Below are 17,677 nucleotides of genomic sequence, written 5' to 3' on the forward strand. Positions count from 1 at the left end.
GGAAGTTTATATACTGGAGAACCTAGCCACACTAAAATAACCTTTTCCTCATTATCACTTGGAAGGTTACCCCAATAATCCTCTATTTAATAAGCCATTCAAGCCAGGTTAGTTCAGTGACTCCAGAAGGCCTGCTCTTACAATTACATTAAACAAACAACCCCCCATTGCAATGCAAGCCCAGTCCATTTAGCCATTAGGCTAGATTTTCTTTCTCAGCATTCAGCTGTTGTATTTTAATAACAAATATTCATCGTAACTTTTAATTGCGTATTTCATACTCACATCTGCAAAAAAGTGAGCTCTTTGTGCTTGCCTTAGTTTAAACCGTTTTATTTTCTGCTGGATTCTTTTATCCTTTAAAAGCTGCTGTTCTGTGGCCCACTCGCAGTGTAGATAAGAGCTAAAATTATAGAGATTAACATTAATATATTAATGTAAGCCATGGCTTACTATCTATTTTTAACATACAGTTAAAATAATTCAGTTTATAAACCAAAATTTCACTCAAACGATAGAATATTTTATCATTTAAGACAGAATTCACTGCAACAATTAAAGATTTATTCTTCCAAATAACCATATTATCTTTTAAATATGCATCTAGTTAAAGCAGTATTTTTTTTGTCTAGCATCCACAGAGCTCTCTGGACTCACAGATTTCTTTCAAGTGGCCTGAGAGGAAAAGCAAGCACATTTAAAAGTGAGCTTAAGTTCAAATTCTGACGTTTTATCAGAAAACATTCATACATCGACAGGTGTAGGCAACAACAAAAAATTAACTAAGAATACCCTTCAGAGATAGAAGTACTTAACTGCACCTAACTTTTTCACATACTTAGCATGAGCATCTCTTCAAGTGCACTACTGCATAGCTGAACTAATCTAAAAAAATCAGTGAAGGGCAGCAGCAGAGCCCACATCAGAAAGGAGAATGCAATCAGATCCTTTAAGAGGAGAGGCATGAAGGAGCAGGGTCAAGGAAGAAAGAAGCATGAGCACCACTTTCAATGGTAGCTATACCAACTAATTGTACCTCAAGTGAATCTTTCTGAAGTCAGATTTAGTAGCTAGACAGAAGACAGGTATGAAATGGGGAAAAAGAAAATATGGAAAAAGCCATTTCTTCATTCCTTATTTCCTGCTTCTGATGTAAATTCATTTCTATAACTAGAAAAGCTTTTTTCTTTTCAAAACAGAAAGTGACACCTACACCAGCCTCTCCTAAACACCCGACACTGTAAATCTAAAAACAGATCATTTAAATTCATGAAATTAAACATAGCCTCAGGCAGTGCAGCCCCTGCTGAATTTAATAAATAAACATTCTCAAAAAACTCTGTTCTTCTGGCAACCACAGCTGGCAGCTTACTGGCCAAAGCAGGTTTCAGAATAGCATCAACTTATCAATAATTACTCATAACATAACAACGATTTTTAGCAATTTTAAGTTTGCAAAGAAATCTGAAAAATGACAAAAACTGGACATAACTCATCCTCCAGTAGCACAAAATTTTGATATAAGAATATAGTCCACACGTCAGTCAACGGCTTCAACTGAACAACTTGGTGATACTTACTAGTTCTTGTATTTTACGAAAAACTCTTCTGTTTCTACTGTCATCCCAGCAGATATCTAAGAAAGAAATTTAGGGGAAATGTAAAATGATGAAGTGAAACCTATTTTAAAATCAGTAATTTCAGCCAATGACAATCACTTACTTCTTTCTTGATTATCCTAGAGGATAAGATTTTGTCTACAATTGCTGCATCTTCCTCACTTGGATTCTCCTATAAAGATAAGAAAACAATGCCATCATTATAAATAGCAGTAAATACCCTTTCTTCAACCATATCAGGCTTAAAAACTTGATCAACAAGAGTGGCTTGTTAAAAGATCAACAACAAAGGTAACTACAACTTTCAAAGGTAGCAGTCTCTATCATGCCAGTAGAGAAATTTTAAGCACAGTGAATATATCTACTCCTCCTCAACATATGCACGTCTACTTTACGGAAGAAAAAAAAGTACTTGAATAGGATTGTCTTCTTCATTCAACCGATATTTGATTACTACTGTTCATGCTGCAAAATACATTCCCATACTGAACCAAAATCTTCCAGATGCTTAACCTTAAAAATGAAGGCTTTATAAATTTACAGAAAGAACTATATGCAGAAGTACAGTTAAAAGAGCATCAGACTCCATACACACGTCATATAAATTTCCTTTTCAAGCAGTGGTGATTCCGATGCTTTTCAAAACTGGACTTACTGTTTTTATTCTGTTAAATTATTATGAAGCAATGGACACACTCTGACCTTCATTACACAAAGATGGAGAAGCAAGAACTCTGGCAGACAGGTTAAAGAGATCAGTAAAATGAAAGCAATGCAGCACGTGTCATGCATAGATTTACCCTAAACACCAAGGCAGATTTTACTTACCACAAACAATTGTAAAGGCTGCTCAGCAGGCAAAGGAGCAGAATTCTTTTTGATTTTCGCAGAAGCTTTAGCTTCTTCTTCCGATTGTTTTCCTTCTCCTTCTTCAGCATACTTTTTCCTTTTAACTTGACGATTTGATCTTCTCTTCTGCATGGAGTAGAAGCAAGCTAAGAAGCTTTACCAAACATTTCCTCTAACACGGATTGCAAATTTCAGAATACTTAAGCTAAACCAAAAACGAAAGGCCAACACCTGATGGAACATACAAAGCAGGTGAACCACAGAAAAAGTAGCCACTAAATATTATTTTCAAACAATTAAACTCTACGTTTTTCCCGAATGTTTTTCATAGGAATGCTTGATATTTCTATTTTTTAGAGTTCAGAAGGAATCACAGAACATCAGGATATAGCAGATCTCCAATAAGAAAGCACAGTATTTCAATAGATTTAGAGAACTGCTCATCACCGAAATAAAATCTGCAAATTAAACAACTTTCTTTTAGTTCATTTCATTATAGTGAGCTACACAGCAAAGCATATTTTTGTTTAGGAAAAGCCATTGGTGATTTCAGTACAGTGCAGTAATCAGTTGAAGAAGAAAAAATTGTAAATAGACCAAAACCCAACATCCCTGTTGTTACACTGGCTTCTGCAGAGAAGATATTAAGTAACAACATGATTGCAGAAGAGGAACCTTCTTCCTGGCTGTTAAGTTCGACCCCTGGTCTGGCTGGTCTCTGGTAAAGGCCTTGCTATACTTCAATAACAACTTCACAAGTGTTTTGGTAAGGTAGAGAAGTAGTAAAGTATATACAACACAGCACAGATCAAAGAATGAGCATCAGATCACTCTTCTGGAGATGCTGGGACAGTGAAACAATCTGCTTTCAACAATAAGGCAGCTGAACTGGCTATTCATATATAAAAGGTGTGTGTGGAGGCTGAGGGGAGGGTGGTGTGGTGGGGGAATTTAACACAAAAAGAAACTTCAGATATAAACTAAAATGTCACGTTACTGTTTAAAACAATGATAGGAACATTCTTATTAAAAATGGTAGTTAATAGGAGCATTGCAAAATGGTGTAGGAATTAAGAACAGAAGTTTAAAGAGCTACTTTCCAGTTTTACTCATTAAGTAGTTGTTGAAGTTTTCAAAACCTACTGAGGCATTAAAAAGCATGTCCAGGCTTTCTCAGTGTGTCTTTACTTAATGTATGAAATGATAATAAAACATCAGCAGACATACACTCTCCAACGTTTATATATAATCTCTTTTGTTTGAGAAACACTGCATTACTTCCCTGAGCTGAGAAATACGGTCATGAAAAAAAAATAAATAAAAAGATCTGATGCACAAAATAAATCAACATACTTAAAGAATACACTTACTGAGAAACTAAGCATACCAAATGAATTAGGGAGAATAACCTAAAGTTACTGCTCCCACGGGTTTAGAAATAAAAAGCTACTTGCAGTAGAAAAAGAAAATTATGACCATGTTGAAAAATTAAACAGAGAATGAATTAGAGCAGAGAATGAAGGAAAGTAACGGATGCTCTTGTTATACTTCTCCCCGGCTCCTCTGCAGGTAGACATGTAAGTGTTATGAGGCATTCCGCAGCACAACTCTTTCCATGATACCTCTCAATATCATCACTCTTTCCCCTTCATGCAAGAATTACTTAAAACTAAAACTAAAATAGCAAAAAACCCAAATCAGTAACCAAAAAGGAAAGATCTTCAGTCTTCTGAATTACAGCTGTTCACCCACAAGTTTATATTTTGTGATGACAGGATTTTAATTGGTAACCTATAGTTCTTCAGAATGTGAAACCACTTTTTACTTCCTTTTACATCTACCAAACAGGCCTTCCACACTAAGACAAATACCCTGAGGAATAAATCATTCCATCCTCCCTTCCAGGTAACATTTACCTCAGGCACTTTATCACCTAAATTAATAGAAAGCCATTCCTGGAAACGGCTTCTGATCCCTTCCCCCCCCCCCCCCCCCCCATCATTATCATCTGCAAAATACTAAAGGTCAGCTCTGCATTTGATGATTATTTTCTGGCATTGTCATCAGATCATACAGTTAATTTTTACTCAACAACTTATTATAAATATTGATTACATCTCCCTTCAATGAAATTGCCACAGAATAAAAACTTGCACGTTTTCAGAATGAAATCTTACGTTTTAATGAAATCTGCCCAAAGGAGGAGAGTTACAATTCTGTCACTAATATGCATATGAATAAGATACAATCACTGACATAGTTCATACTTCCTCGGGCATAAATTCTGAAAATGATTATACCAGGGCTATCTTTTAAAACAGTGAATAAAGTTAAAAGGGAGAGATTCCTGAAAAGAATGACTACCAATTAGGCTGTCAATCCTGCACTTCCTTCAGCTGCCTTCTACACTGGTTGCTCCGAAAGTAATGCCTCCTCTATTAGTTTCCATGGAAACTACAACAGATGCAAGAAGCACAATAACAGTAGTTGATAAGAGTAAATTCCCACCTACAAAACACTGTTTTTCCAAATAGGCACCACCATCAGGTGATTTGTTCAGATGAACTGATTGTGACACTCTTCACTTTCTGGTGTGACAGGTTTCCATTCCCACTCAGAAGGCAGCTTTTATTTCAGATCACTGTCACCACTGCTGAAACAGACCACTCACCACCCCAGTATGCTCATATCTACTGTTTGGTCTCCATAAACATTCAGCAAGCGTCAATGAATGTCATGGGTGCCAATTTTTCCACACAGAGGAATTCAATGACATCTTGGCTTCATAAACACTTCCATGTCAGATGTCATTTTCCCAGACTGCCCCTCTGTCATACAGCAACAAAATATAACAGGATATTGATGGGAAGGTTGAGTCGCTACTGCCATACCACCAACACCTGTCTCTGATGTTGTATGCCAACATCATAAATTAGGTTGCATTACTTTTGGAGCAGTCCTCATAGATACAACTAGAGCCTATTGGCATGCTGATGTGATAACATAAGGATTGCTATCTGTGAGAGACAGATATGAGTGACAGAAAAAGGACGTCAACTGCCACTGTATCACAAGAAATAGAACTCACTGGAGAGATGGGAAAAAGAAAATCTGTAGACAAATTTAAGAGGGAAAAATTCTGATCACTCACCTGTGAATCTTCATCTTTCAATGACTTCTGTGGAGTCTGCTTAGCATCAGACAATTCATCTGAAGATTCATTTTTTCTTTTCTGTTTCTTACCCAGCGTGATGATTAGCTTTCTGTTAGGGAAAAAAAAATATAAAGCATCTAAATGAATGCTACATACTAGTTTAACTCAAGCTTAAAAATGAAGTCAAATCCATAAGCAATACCCTCAATTCTTGTTACTATAAAAATCAGGAAGACCCACTCCCTTAAAAGCACAAAACACTGCACAGAACAGAATGGTACAACTTGACAGTATGAGTTTTATACTCCTGGTAGTGAGTTTCTCTACAGGTAAGCAGGTAGCTTCATCTCAAACTTCTCCGTATCAAATACTGTAAACAAATATTTGAGATGTAAAATATAAAATTTAGACTAACAATGGGAAACTACACAGAAAATTAGTATAATTATCATCTGCAGATGATGACAGTAAATAACTTCAAATAGTTTTTCACTGTAAAATGTCTCCTCATTTATATTTTAAAAATTACCTGGACAACAATCTAAAATGATTCAAAGCTGCCTGAAGTGTAGCTTATATGTGTATGTCAGTCACTGAACAGATAAGTGGAAATTGTACCAATATGTTTGTCTTCAAAGGAAAACCACAATAAGCCATATTCAAAACACAGATTTCTCTCTAAGAACACTGTACTGAAGAAATTAGTTCAATTCTAATGAAAAAAGCACTACTGATTTTTCAGCTCAGACTGAAAGGTTATGCTAGAAATTGTGACATCAAAGTAATCTGTTTTATCTAACAAGTGCCGTAATATTTCCTTTTTCATATCCAAAATGTGCCAACCACTGCTCTTCAAAAATATATTTTACATGGCACCTAATTATCACTTCTGCATAACAGAAATGAGAGAACTGTTACAACACTGCAAATGGTCTCTGCCATTTTACAGAACCAGTTAAGCACAAGACACTAACTTTTATACAGATAACTTAAGTGTTTGATCCCAAAGTAGCACCAAATATTGTCAACCTGGAAAGCCATCAAAGAGAAGGTGGTGGCTGAAACACTTTCCACGTTTGTTTCTTTTTGGAAGAGTCCACATATGAGAATTATCAGATGCTTATGACAACCAAACTAGCAGTCCACAAACAAAATGAAAAGCTACCAAAACATTATGGATAGATTAAATAACATGGCAGACCTTTGTAAGATTACAGGCCTTTGTAAAAACACGCGTTTTCACAATGTTTTCAGTAGTTAGCCATTAGGTTACATTCAGTGGAACAGTTAAAAAAAAAACATTATCTACTTCCATCTTTTTTGACTCAGTATGAACTGAAGTTCACTGGCAAACAGACGATGAATATGCGATAAGCATGACGACAGATCTGCTTGTTTCCGGAGCTGCCTGTCCAAAATAACTTCTGGTCCCTGCGTGTTCACCTCTTCATCTGTCTCCCTCTCCATCTTCTATTTCCTACCCCCAGTACTTCTCTTCATGTGCATCTTCCTGACATTTTCTTAACATCCTCCTTGCACGCCGCTGCTCCGAATGTTTCTTCCTTTCTGTGCATATGATGCCAATGAGAGAAATACATGTACAGCTTCGCTTCCTTCTGATCCAGCGCCCAGAACCACAACACTCTTTGATATCAGAAGTTGCTGAATGACAGCATGGTGCTAAAGTCGTGCATTTCTATTGGTAAAAATGCAATCTACTTGTATTTTGGCCAAAAACTTATTAAAAAATGTGCTATGTGAAAACAATGATTTTCAGAAGCCTGTAAATTGGATCAATTCTGAGATTTTTTTTGACTGAGAGCAAGTTGCCTTGCCAGTTTGTAAATTTCTGCAGGAAAGCATAAAGATACTTGGCTACCATCCCTTCTGCCAAGCTGAAACAAACTGTTCTGAACAGCAACTATCTTTCTGTTTCTGTGAAAAGGAAACAGCACACTGCAGACTCAGAATAAATCGTATCACTAGACTCCATTCCAATTTCACTTTCACTTGCCTTTTTAAAGTGTCCTATTATGTAATAGAGAAACATGATTAGGCAAGGTAGCTTAATTCAACACATTTTTTCCCCCCTTCTTCTCTATCAACAAAATAAAAATAATGAGAAACTTACACCCATGGAAGAGACCAGAAAGCAGCCACCTCAGGACCCATTATACTTTTCAGCCTTAGCATGTAACTCCTTAAGTATTTTAGGTCTACAAAACTGCAACTCAAAGTACCACCATTTCAGGAGCAGATCTCTGGACACTGCAACTTCTTCCTTACAAACTAACAGCCAGTTAGAACCTGGTTCATTCCCCTTCCTTCTGATAGGGGAACAATGCAACTGCAGAGTTGTCAGTACTTCTAAGAGCTTTAAAATTATGAAGAAGCCTTCAAAACACTGAACGTGAGGAGGTATTAGAGAAGAAAGAAAACAGCAAATATGTATTAGGCATGTAAGAAACAGCAGGATATTGCTGACTTTCAAAGCATACCTTCAATGCATCATTTTTAATTCTTAAAAACAGAGAAACAATAAATAACTGGTTATTAGTGCGTGAAAAGCCACCTTCCAAATATTTTAATCTATAGTACAAGTATTTCATTAAATTACTAGTAATAAAACTACAGCATTAGTGTTTTTAATCACTAAAACCTTTGCTAAAAATTCTATGAGCAAAATACAAAGCAGATATCTCCTTGACAAGACTGTGTATCCTCTTCAAATGGGAGATATACTGGTACTATAAAAACAGCTGCTCTCATCATTTCAGCATATGTTTAATAAATAATACTAACACCCTAATGTTACCCACTGTCTCCTCCACCAAATATATCTCTAATTAATAACTTTTGGATTGCAGACAGATTTTTTTTAAACACTCGTCTAGTCTTACTTGGAACAAGCAGCCATTTCAAGCTCATACAGAATGGGAATCATAGCACAAGAAAAAAAAATATGTTTAGCTATTTTCCTGACAAGGCCATAGTGTTGTGCATTCAAATATTTTGCAGTAATTAGCAGACTTTAGATTACATCACTTAAGCACCAGTGATGCATCAAAATTTGAGTTTGGGAGCAGAGGAAACTATGACAAGGAGTCGTGGCTCAGTACGTGCAAACACATCCCAGGAGGATGATCAAATTTCACATTTGTGCCTTTTGAAGGCATAAAAAACAGCGTTATGACCTAATGGAATAAAAAGGTTCAACCAGATCTCTTCCACTTGTGCACAGATCTATTATCCACCATTTGTCTGACTTCTACAAATCATACAATAAGACAATTCACAATGTCTGATTTCTAGGAAATTCTCTTCAATTTCTTGTACTTAGCCCTAAGTGATGCAAGATCAGCATAACAAGTGAATGGTTTCCTTTTGCTTCCTCCTCCACAGTAGCAGGAGTGCTGTGAACTGGTGTTAGGAAGGTCTCAGACCACCTTAGCAGTATGACATCAAGAAGAAAGGACAGAAAGACTTTCTACCATGGTCCATAACTATTCCTTTAGCACATGAGATGATAAAACCATTTCTGATAACTGGCAGTAGTTTCGAATTTAAGAGCTACCACTCTAGATTTAATTCTGTACATCTAATTCCTAAGGCCTGAGGGGGATTTATTTAGTTATTTGTTTTTAAAAACTAGGTAGTCTAATGATATCATCCTTTATATCACTAATGCAGAGCTGCTGCTTTTCATCAGGGCCGTGATATTTAATTTTGTGTTTGAGTAGGTGGGAATACTTGAGAGCGATATAATCTAAATGCCAATCTACTTTTCTGAACAACAGAATGTTCACAAATTCGTAACTCTTCAATCCCTTACATAAAGTGGTAAAAGACGTATTTAAACCAAAAAAATCTATCACCTTAAATGGATGAACTGAAATCATAAACAATTCAAAAAGCTTGTAAGTCATTAGAAGCTCTATGCAAAACATAAAGTATTTAGATTCCTAATCCTTAACGTGCCTGGCTAAATAGACAGTGGATAAAAGGTGGCTTGGAAGTCCTCACAAAAATTGTAAAGTAACTTAATTGTCAAGAATGAAGTTGATTAGTAATCAACATCTGAAGGTAGCTGGTGACAAATTTGGTAACCATAAATACATTACACATGCATTCTTACACTGCTAATAGTTTGCCATATGCTTACAACATCCTTGGTAATTAAAAAATTACTCATTTATCTATACCAATCTTTACAGCACAGAACTTTACTAGGTCTTGAATCCAGTTCTAAACCAGTGAGCTGAAACCACCAGGCCTTGCTTCTTTGACTTCAACAGGTCAGAGGATTAACAATCTTAAGTGTAAACTCCAGCAGGAAAATACAGCCTGCCTAGAAAATAATTGCTACTAATTCATAACTAACTGCGATACATCAGAAAGAATTATGCTATAAATTCTCTCTATATGTAGATCTCAAAGGAATCATGACAGAAAATGTGAACAGTTAACATGAAGTCCCCAAAGACAAACCAATTTAATTAATGAGAAAAAGTCTGTTAGAAATCCTGCCATCTCCCCTGTGCCCAGGCACACAGTAGCCAAAACGTGACCCTAGACGAGGGCTGCTCAATGCCAGAAAAGCTGTGTCACATTACATCTAAATGCAGACTTTTTAAATAGAAACCGTTGGCTCACAAGCAATGTTATAAAAGTCTGTTCAGCAACTAGCATGCCAGTTCAGCAAGGCAGAGCGTATCCTTTTCACAGCTGGATCACTAACTCTAAAGGCTGCTCAAGAGCAGCACAGGCCACACTACACACCGGCAATGGCTACAAGCACAATCCAAGTAACAATCTGCTGTTTGAGTACAGACTAGAGAAGGTACACTCAGACTCCTGTTGGATAGGTTGTTTGATAACAGAGAGGATGTGAAAGATCAGGTTAAAAGCAAGCAGGGGTCACCTGAACAACGAGCCTGACTTCAGCCCCTCAGGGAGGCACAGCTCCTTGCCCCAGCCTGGCTCTCACCATCCCAACGGAGCTGACCTGTAACCGTTACTGCCAGTTCCAAGCACCTCCAGAGAGGCTGCTCAGAGAGCAGAAAGGTACTCTCCTGGGATGGATGTGTCACAGCCAAACTCCTTTTAAAAGGAAAGCCCGGTGCATTCATGCAAGTTCTTTGCTACAGCTAAACGCGGACTTCATTTGTTTCTTTAGTGTACACCTCCACTGTCTGTAAAGCTGATGGTTTCATCGCTCATAAAAGAACTGCAGCTGACAAAAAACTTTCAACTGCTATAAACTTATTTTTGAATGACTTTTTACTGTCTTCAGGTTTCATGCTTGCATTTAAGCAAGAAGAGTTACATATAAAACTTAGTTGTGTTTTTTTAATTACTAGTCTTCCCCTTTAATATTTTTTTTCTTCCAGGTTTTAACAGATAACAGAAGTTTTATTTCCCAAGGAAAGCCCAAAGTTTTCATGAAATTCAAGTTCTCCCTTCTCCTTCTCACCCAATAAAGTACTTCTGCCTTCTAAAGTATTTCTTCAACATGGTAAAGCTTTCTCTCAAGGTTCAGTGGGAGTTTTATTTTAAGATAACAGGGAAAATGAATGTAGCAACCCACACGTTCAAAATCCTAATGCTATTTCGTTATCACAATTTGCAGCATGTGCTTCCATTAGTTAAAAAATATTTTTCTAAGAACATGAGATAACAAGATATCTTTATTAGAAGGTGTTTAGCCTTCTACAACCCTTATTAATTACGGGATTTCAGGTAAAGAAGTTTTATAAAAAGCTTGTAGCCATACAATTGCTTTAACCACCTCTCAATAGGCAGTTTTAGCCATCCTACAGTAAGTGTTCCCTTACATAAGATCAATAGTTACATTGGTACAGTAAACACTCTCATAGGGTTGTTTTTAAACAAATATCGGGGTCTTCCTGCAATTAGTGCTCTTCAAAATCACTGCAGTACGTATTCTTGCTAAGAGTTGATATCTTATTTGTAAGAGTATGTGCATTATAAACGATATAAAATAGTGCTAGCACAACGTAACACCACGTGAAAGTACTCACATACAAAAATGCACGTGGATGTCCAGAAACAATATACTTCATTGGACAGCTGTGCATCTATGTAAATTCTGTACAGTCTGTAATAGTTGGCTCCAGAAGACTTGCTTCACAGTTCTCTAAGAGCGTCTGAGTACTGATTCTTCAGCTACCTGTTCCACACTGTCTACTTGATCACGCTGCCTGACAGCATACTACTGGGGCTTCAGGCAGTTGGGGTGGTAAATAACGGGGAGGCAAACCTTCACAGCTTGCAGTCAAGTTACCTAAAGTTGACTCTACTTAATTAAATGGGAGGCTGTCTACCAGCTTCAGATTGAGCGCAAGCATCACTGTTAAAAACAGTTTGACAAATGTCTACCTGTCATTTGCTACTACTTCATGACAACTAGAAAACTGATGCAAATTGATGTGCACAGCTAAGCATTTCATGAAGACAAAACTGAACGCAGAACTGTAACTCAAAGGGAACAGTTGATTTGACTATTCTCATTAAAAAGCAGCAAAAATATTACTGGAATTATGTAGCATATCAAAAGGGATTTTTTCAGCAGCTTTTGTAAATTACTTGGATGAACAACCACAGAGCATACTTAGGGCAACACATGCAATGGTTCCAGAAAACAACACTAGCTAACAGCAGTGTGTAAGCATCCTGATTAGAATGACCCACAGAATGTCTGCTGTACAACACAAATAAAGTTGGAATCAACTTTGGAAGTATATATCCCAAGCCCAACTTTAAAAGAGATAGGGTATTGGGACAGAGGAGGAGGAAATGTGATGAAGTGCTCAGGAGCACAAGCAGCACTCTTTTGCAAATCCGTAAGCAGAGAGAAAAATTAAGACCAGTAAAGTTCTGGTTAAAATCATGTTACATTTAGAACAGTAACCTCTATACTATTGGACTAATTCTCAAGGAAGTAGTTTATTTGGAGCATACAGGAATAGTACCACACTAGGAATAAAAGTGGAAATGCAGAGAAACAGGCTGATTCAAAGAATATTCATTCATCAAGAATATAAATGCTGCCTATACACGAAATATGCATACGAGGCATTTAAATCTGGACAGATATACCAGTTCCTATTTCTGTTATTGCTAGAAGGGCAAAGGATTTCAAAACAAGAATTGAACTATAGCTGAGGTTTCTGTTTCAAGTCCTGACTGACAAGCTTAACATCGGAAATCACTTTATTGCCTTTAAAATTATCCTGGAGAACTAGGTTAGCTCTGCAGTCAGAAGTGCGCCAGGTATGGAATTCCTTGCAGCTCTCTGACATCCAACATGTTTCTTGGAGGCTTCTTACCCCCAGGGTATCAACCCAGCTCAATCCAGCTGAGTCTGCACAATCTTTAAGAGGGCAGACTAAATTGATACAACTAAAGAACACAACATACTTAAAATACAAATATCCACTGTACTTCTGATACAGTACACAGCACAGTATCTGTAAGAATATTCATCTGCTAGCAAGTTCATTAAACTTCCAGTTTCAGCCTATAGTTTATCATACATTGAAAAAATATAAGCCAGAATTGACAGATGCAGCATTTATATTATCAGATAAACTTAATTTGGAGTAGAAACCGATGACAACACTAGACAAGAAAGACACTTTGGTGCTGCCTGTGCTTCAAAGTAAGTATAAAGTAATGCTGGCACAAATGTAAAATACAGAAGCCATTCCTTTCAAAGGCCAGTTTTAAAATGATTTCATCTGAAGAGAAAACAAAGCACTCTTGTTCCTGAACAAGAAAGTCCACAGATGGACTTCATTAGGAAGAATTCTGTGTAGGCAGTAAATGAGAATATTATCAGTAGGCAGTTTTCATTTTTATCAAAGATTTGAAAAACCTGAAGAGAAGTAAGAAGACATTTAGATCTACTTACCCAATTTTTGTTTTCTCTTTAGTTTTGGATGAGGAACCAGTTTTTGGCTTTTTGCTCTCCTTGTCCTTGGGTTTCGATTTAACTTTTCTACCTTTCTTTTCCTCTTTTCCTTCAGCTGAAACACTGGGGAAGTTTTCTGGACTCATTACTCGTGGGATGTTTCTCTCTCCTCTCTCTTTTGCCTTTGCAATCGCTTCAGATATTATGCGATTTGCCTTCTCTTGTTTACTTTCAGAGTCTGCTTTTTTCCTCTGCTTCTTTTCAGACATTGCCCTCACCTGGGTATTCTGTGACTTAGTATGTGATCCTGAACCATCAGTCTTCTTGGAGGAAGGAGGCTGTGGCAAGAGAAAAAGTAAACAAAAACTCCTTATTTTAAGATACTGAGTATTTCTTAGAAGAAAAAGTGCAAGCTTTTTAAATCTGGAATTAAACTTGCAGAGACCCATACAGACACAACAAAGAAGGAATTCTGCTTTTACCACAGAATGGCGTGGGTTTCAGAATAAGTACATCAATTGTTGGCTTTAAACAACCAGCCTATGTACTAAAATTAGTTTTAAAAACATCTTCCCCAAATTCTCTGAGCATTCTTTCCTTCCCCGTAGTTCGTCACACCGATCCGAAGCCTTTCAAGCATTCCCATACATTTGACACACATCTCCAACATCCCCAGCAAATATTCTGCTCATAAAATTGGAACAAACCAAGACCTCCCAAAGGTAACAACATTAGCATCTGTTCTTCAGTAAGATACCGGGGCATAAATACCTCCGAGCAGGCATCATATCCACAAGGCTAAAGCGGTGCTAAACAGAATCGTTGTTAGAACAAAATCAAGATTACAAAAGCAATCCAAAACTAAGCGTACGCTGCTCTCCCTGATAAAAGGATCAGAAAGCAGTATTTTTATGACGATCAACGTTTGGCCAGTATCTGAGCTAGAAAATGTACGTCCTGTTTTGATTTTCAGGCTTTTCAGTGCTATTTCTCCGGTGTGGGACTGTTTACATGAGAGTGCAATGCCCCAACCACCAGGCTCTTCACAGAACAGAAGACATGTTTTTGCTTTCTTCCCCTCCCCCTCCAAGGAATGGAAAGAATTTCCTATTCAAACAGACAAAAACCGGCAGATAACACTTATGTTACATTCTCACCCGTAAAGGCGCCTCTGACTACAGCACGAAGAAAAGCCACCGGGAATTTCCAAACACATTTCCAGGCTGAATCCAGTGCACTTCACTGGATCCATTTTCTATCCGCGCCTCATCAAAGGCAGAGAGCGGTGCTGCGGCACGGAGGGAGGCCGGCACGGGATCACTGAATTGCCACCTCAAGGCCTACAGGCTCTAACAAATAACCATGGCTCGAGCAAACAGCAACAAGCTCAAGATGGCGATGCAGCACGGCTCCCGCTGCAGCAGCCAGTAATAAGGAAGGTTATTCAATCCCATTAGCCTTTTAGCCCAAAGAACCCCTCCTCCTCCCACTCATTCAGGCTTTCACTTACCCTTCCTCTTGGCCTCTTCACTGAAGACATTTTTGGCGTCAGACAAAGGCTTGCCCTCTGCTTTTTCAGCACCCCAGGCAGTGCTCAAGAGAAAAGCATTGAAAGAAGATTGCTAAATGGCCTATTTAGCAAGCTGCAGCCAAGATATGCACAACCCTCCACAAATGCACATTGTGATTTATCAACATATTCCTCCCTTGGCGAGCACACAGCCGCTGATCGCCCAGCGCAGGTAGGGCAGAGCCTGCCTGCCGCCTCTCCAGAGCAGGATTTCTACCACAGCTGTAAGCAGATAGCCAGATTCCAACAAAGCACAGAAAGAAATGAATGCACAAAGCATCAAAATGCATCAGCATGAATATTAGAGATGTCGTTAAAAATACTGACTCCTTCTGCGGAAGTAGGCCAGCAGATGGTGCTACCAGTTATTATTCCATTAGACTCTGCAATTTAACCCCCAACGGACTGCTCTTCCCTACATGTGGTATCAGGATTAACTCTTCCTCTTCCACCTCCTGCTGTAAAACTGCAAATACTATTTTCTCTTGGGCTGAAAATTGTGGCAACTGCGTATTTCTGTGGCTAAGGCTTCCCTGCAGCGTGACGAGTCTCGCATCAAGATGGGGAGGCTGCAACGCAGACATAAAAATCCTGGGCTGTGGCCTCAAACATGCTTTCTCCTCCAATATATCTTTTACTTTTTTCTTTTTGCAATTGAATTCTGTACTCTGAACAAGCAACAGCAATTACATAAGTGTCCTCTTGCAGAATTCACAGCTTCTTTCAGAACAAGTAGGAAACCCATACCCTGCTTTTCCCCCTCCCCCTCTGCCCAGACCATCGCACACCTTGTGACGAAGGCCTCCTCGATCACACAGGACATGGCCAGGTGTGAATCTCCTCTGCCTACCAAAGGGGCTTTAAGGTGCTATTTTAAAAGACTAGATAACTTTTCATTGTGTTCTTGTCAACGTATCAAAGAACCAAAAGCAGCTGGTACGGTTTTCTAATTTTCTGAGAAGTTATTAGAAAAATAAGAAGCTTTGACATCATTGCTATTCCCTACCAACATCCTTGCTTTTATTGGAAGCCCATGAAAGAAGAATCAGGAAATAGATGGGGATATGACTTCTCTTAGGATTTTGGGAATGTTTAAGAATGTGTCTTGATTGGGATTTTACTTCTTCAGCCTCATTTCAAGATGAACTTCATTGTTCAGCGGTACAAATATATGGGATAATTTTTTTTTGTTATCAGTGTCATTACATTCAAAGCTATTTCTGCAAATATGCAGCTTAACTACAAGGACAATTATTAAATTTTCAATTTACTTTTTAGAACTGTAGCAAAGACACTTCGATGCTATGGTTATCCAACCTAAGACAGAAATTGCAATCATTTATCTTTCAGAGTTACTATTTCATAGCTTAGGAAAATGCTAAATAACATACTATTTTAGCATTCTGAGATCAGCTAAATAAAATTAAGATAGTTTCCTAATGCACTCTCAGTATAACTTTATCTCTAAGCCAAATGCTACTGACGCTGTTAAGGTCAGAGGATTTTAAACATAAACTGATACTTTCCTGAACCATTCTGGGGCTGAGAATGAGCAAAAAAAAAAAGTGCCGAATTATTAAGTGGGCAATAGCAGCAATGGTAGCTTTTGGCAATTTTCTGAAGTAATCTTCCTAAACATTAAGTTGCTTTAAAAAGAAATTTCTTATGACACATCTGCTCAAAGCTGCCCCCACGTTGCTCCTCACCAGCTTCTATTACCTCCTTCATGTACAACTGGGAGCATGCTGGATGAGGTGACTGGCTGTTTTAATCTGGAGGCTGACCCACTACTTCTTAGTCCATACTATTGCTTCTGTATTAAGTTGCATGTCCTGCACACCAGCAACACTAAGCTATTTGTTAGAAAACTGAGAACATATTCTTTCGGTTTTGCTATGACATTTCTAACCATATGGGAATAACATCCACGAAGACACAGGAAGACATTAGCCAGCCATTACAAGCTAAATAAAGCTGTAATGAAACCTGCATCAGGGAAGTCACCACTGTCACACACACACAAATTGCAAAGCAACATAACTGTTTTGAGATTAGAAGAACCAGAAGTACCCTTGCTTTACAAAGAACACTGTCTGCATGTACATAGCAACCAAAGCAACAGAAGGATCTAATTCTGCAGGGGTCTTTTACTCTGAGTATTGATTAAATCTTTTTTAAAAAGTACAGTCATAAACAAACAGTTATAAATTATCACGCACGCTGGAAATAAATCCCCAAAAGCTACACAGTATCTACAACAAAAAGGACAAAGTCTTTTGCCAAGCCAAAAGCAGCCCTCTCACCACTGAGAAGGGACACAGATCAGTCACCCCAAAGGTGCACGTCCTTTTGTCGGCAGCTTACAAACCTATTCCATCCAGCAGCACTGAGAGGAATTCTTAACTGAAGAAGATGTAGGAGAAAGTGGAAAGGAAAGCCCAAAGGCAACCACATATTTACAAAATGAACATTTTATTTGGAAAAACAAGCTTCTAGTTTTCATGGTTGCAAATACTGTCATCCAAATATAACCGAACACAAAACAATGTAAT

General features: G+C 37.9%; 1 protein-coding gene across 17 annotated transcripts in view; it reads right to left on the minus strand.

Annotated features, from left to right (window-relative positions):
* The window catches only part of CHD9 (chromodomain helicase DNA binding protein 9), an 82,573-nt gene that overhangs the window by 33,141 nt on the left and 31,755 nt on the right, over window positions 1-17,677 (minus strand). For 15 of the 17 annotated variants that reach the window (XM_046899548.1, XM_015292384.4, XM_015292381.4 and 12 more), the window contains 6 exons: window positions 13,556-13,893; window positions 5,620-5,731; window positions 2,448-2,594; window positions 1,723-1,791; window positions 1,581-1,636; window positions 286-403 (listed from right to left, as the gene is read on the minus strand). In XM_046899548.1, coding sequence (XP_046755504.1) covers window positions 286-403; window positions 1,581-1,636; window positions 1,723-1,791; window positions 2,448-2,594; window positions 5,620-5,731; window positions 13,556-13,893 — 840 coding nt within the window. Of the gene's footprint in view, window positions 1-285; window positions 404-1,580; window positions 1,637-1,722; window positions 1,792-2,447; window positions 2,595-5,619; window positions 5,732-13,555; window positions 13,894-15,065; window positions 15,462-17,677 lie in introns of those variants that run through there. The other 2 variants (XM_025154381.3, XM_015292385.4) reach the window with 1 other exon arrangement.

The sequence above is a fragment of the Gallus gallus genome, chromosome 11, assembly GCF_016699485.2.
Source record: "Gallus gallus isolate bGalGal1 chromosome 11, bGalGal1.mat.broiler.GRCg7b, whole genome shotgun sequence".
In the NCBI taxonomy this organism is placed as follows: domain Eukaryota; kingdom Metazoa; phylum Chordata; class Aves; order Galliformes; family Phasianidae; genus Gallus; species Gallus gallus.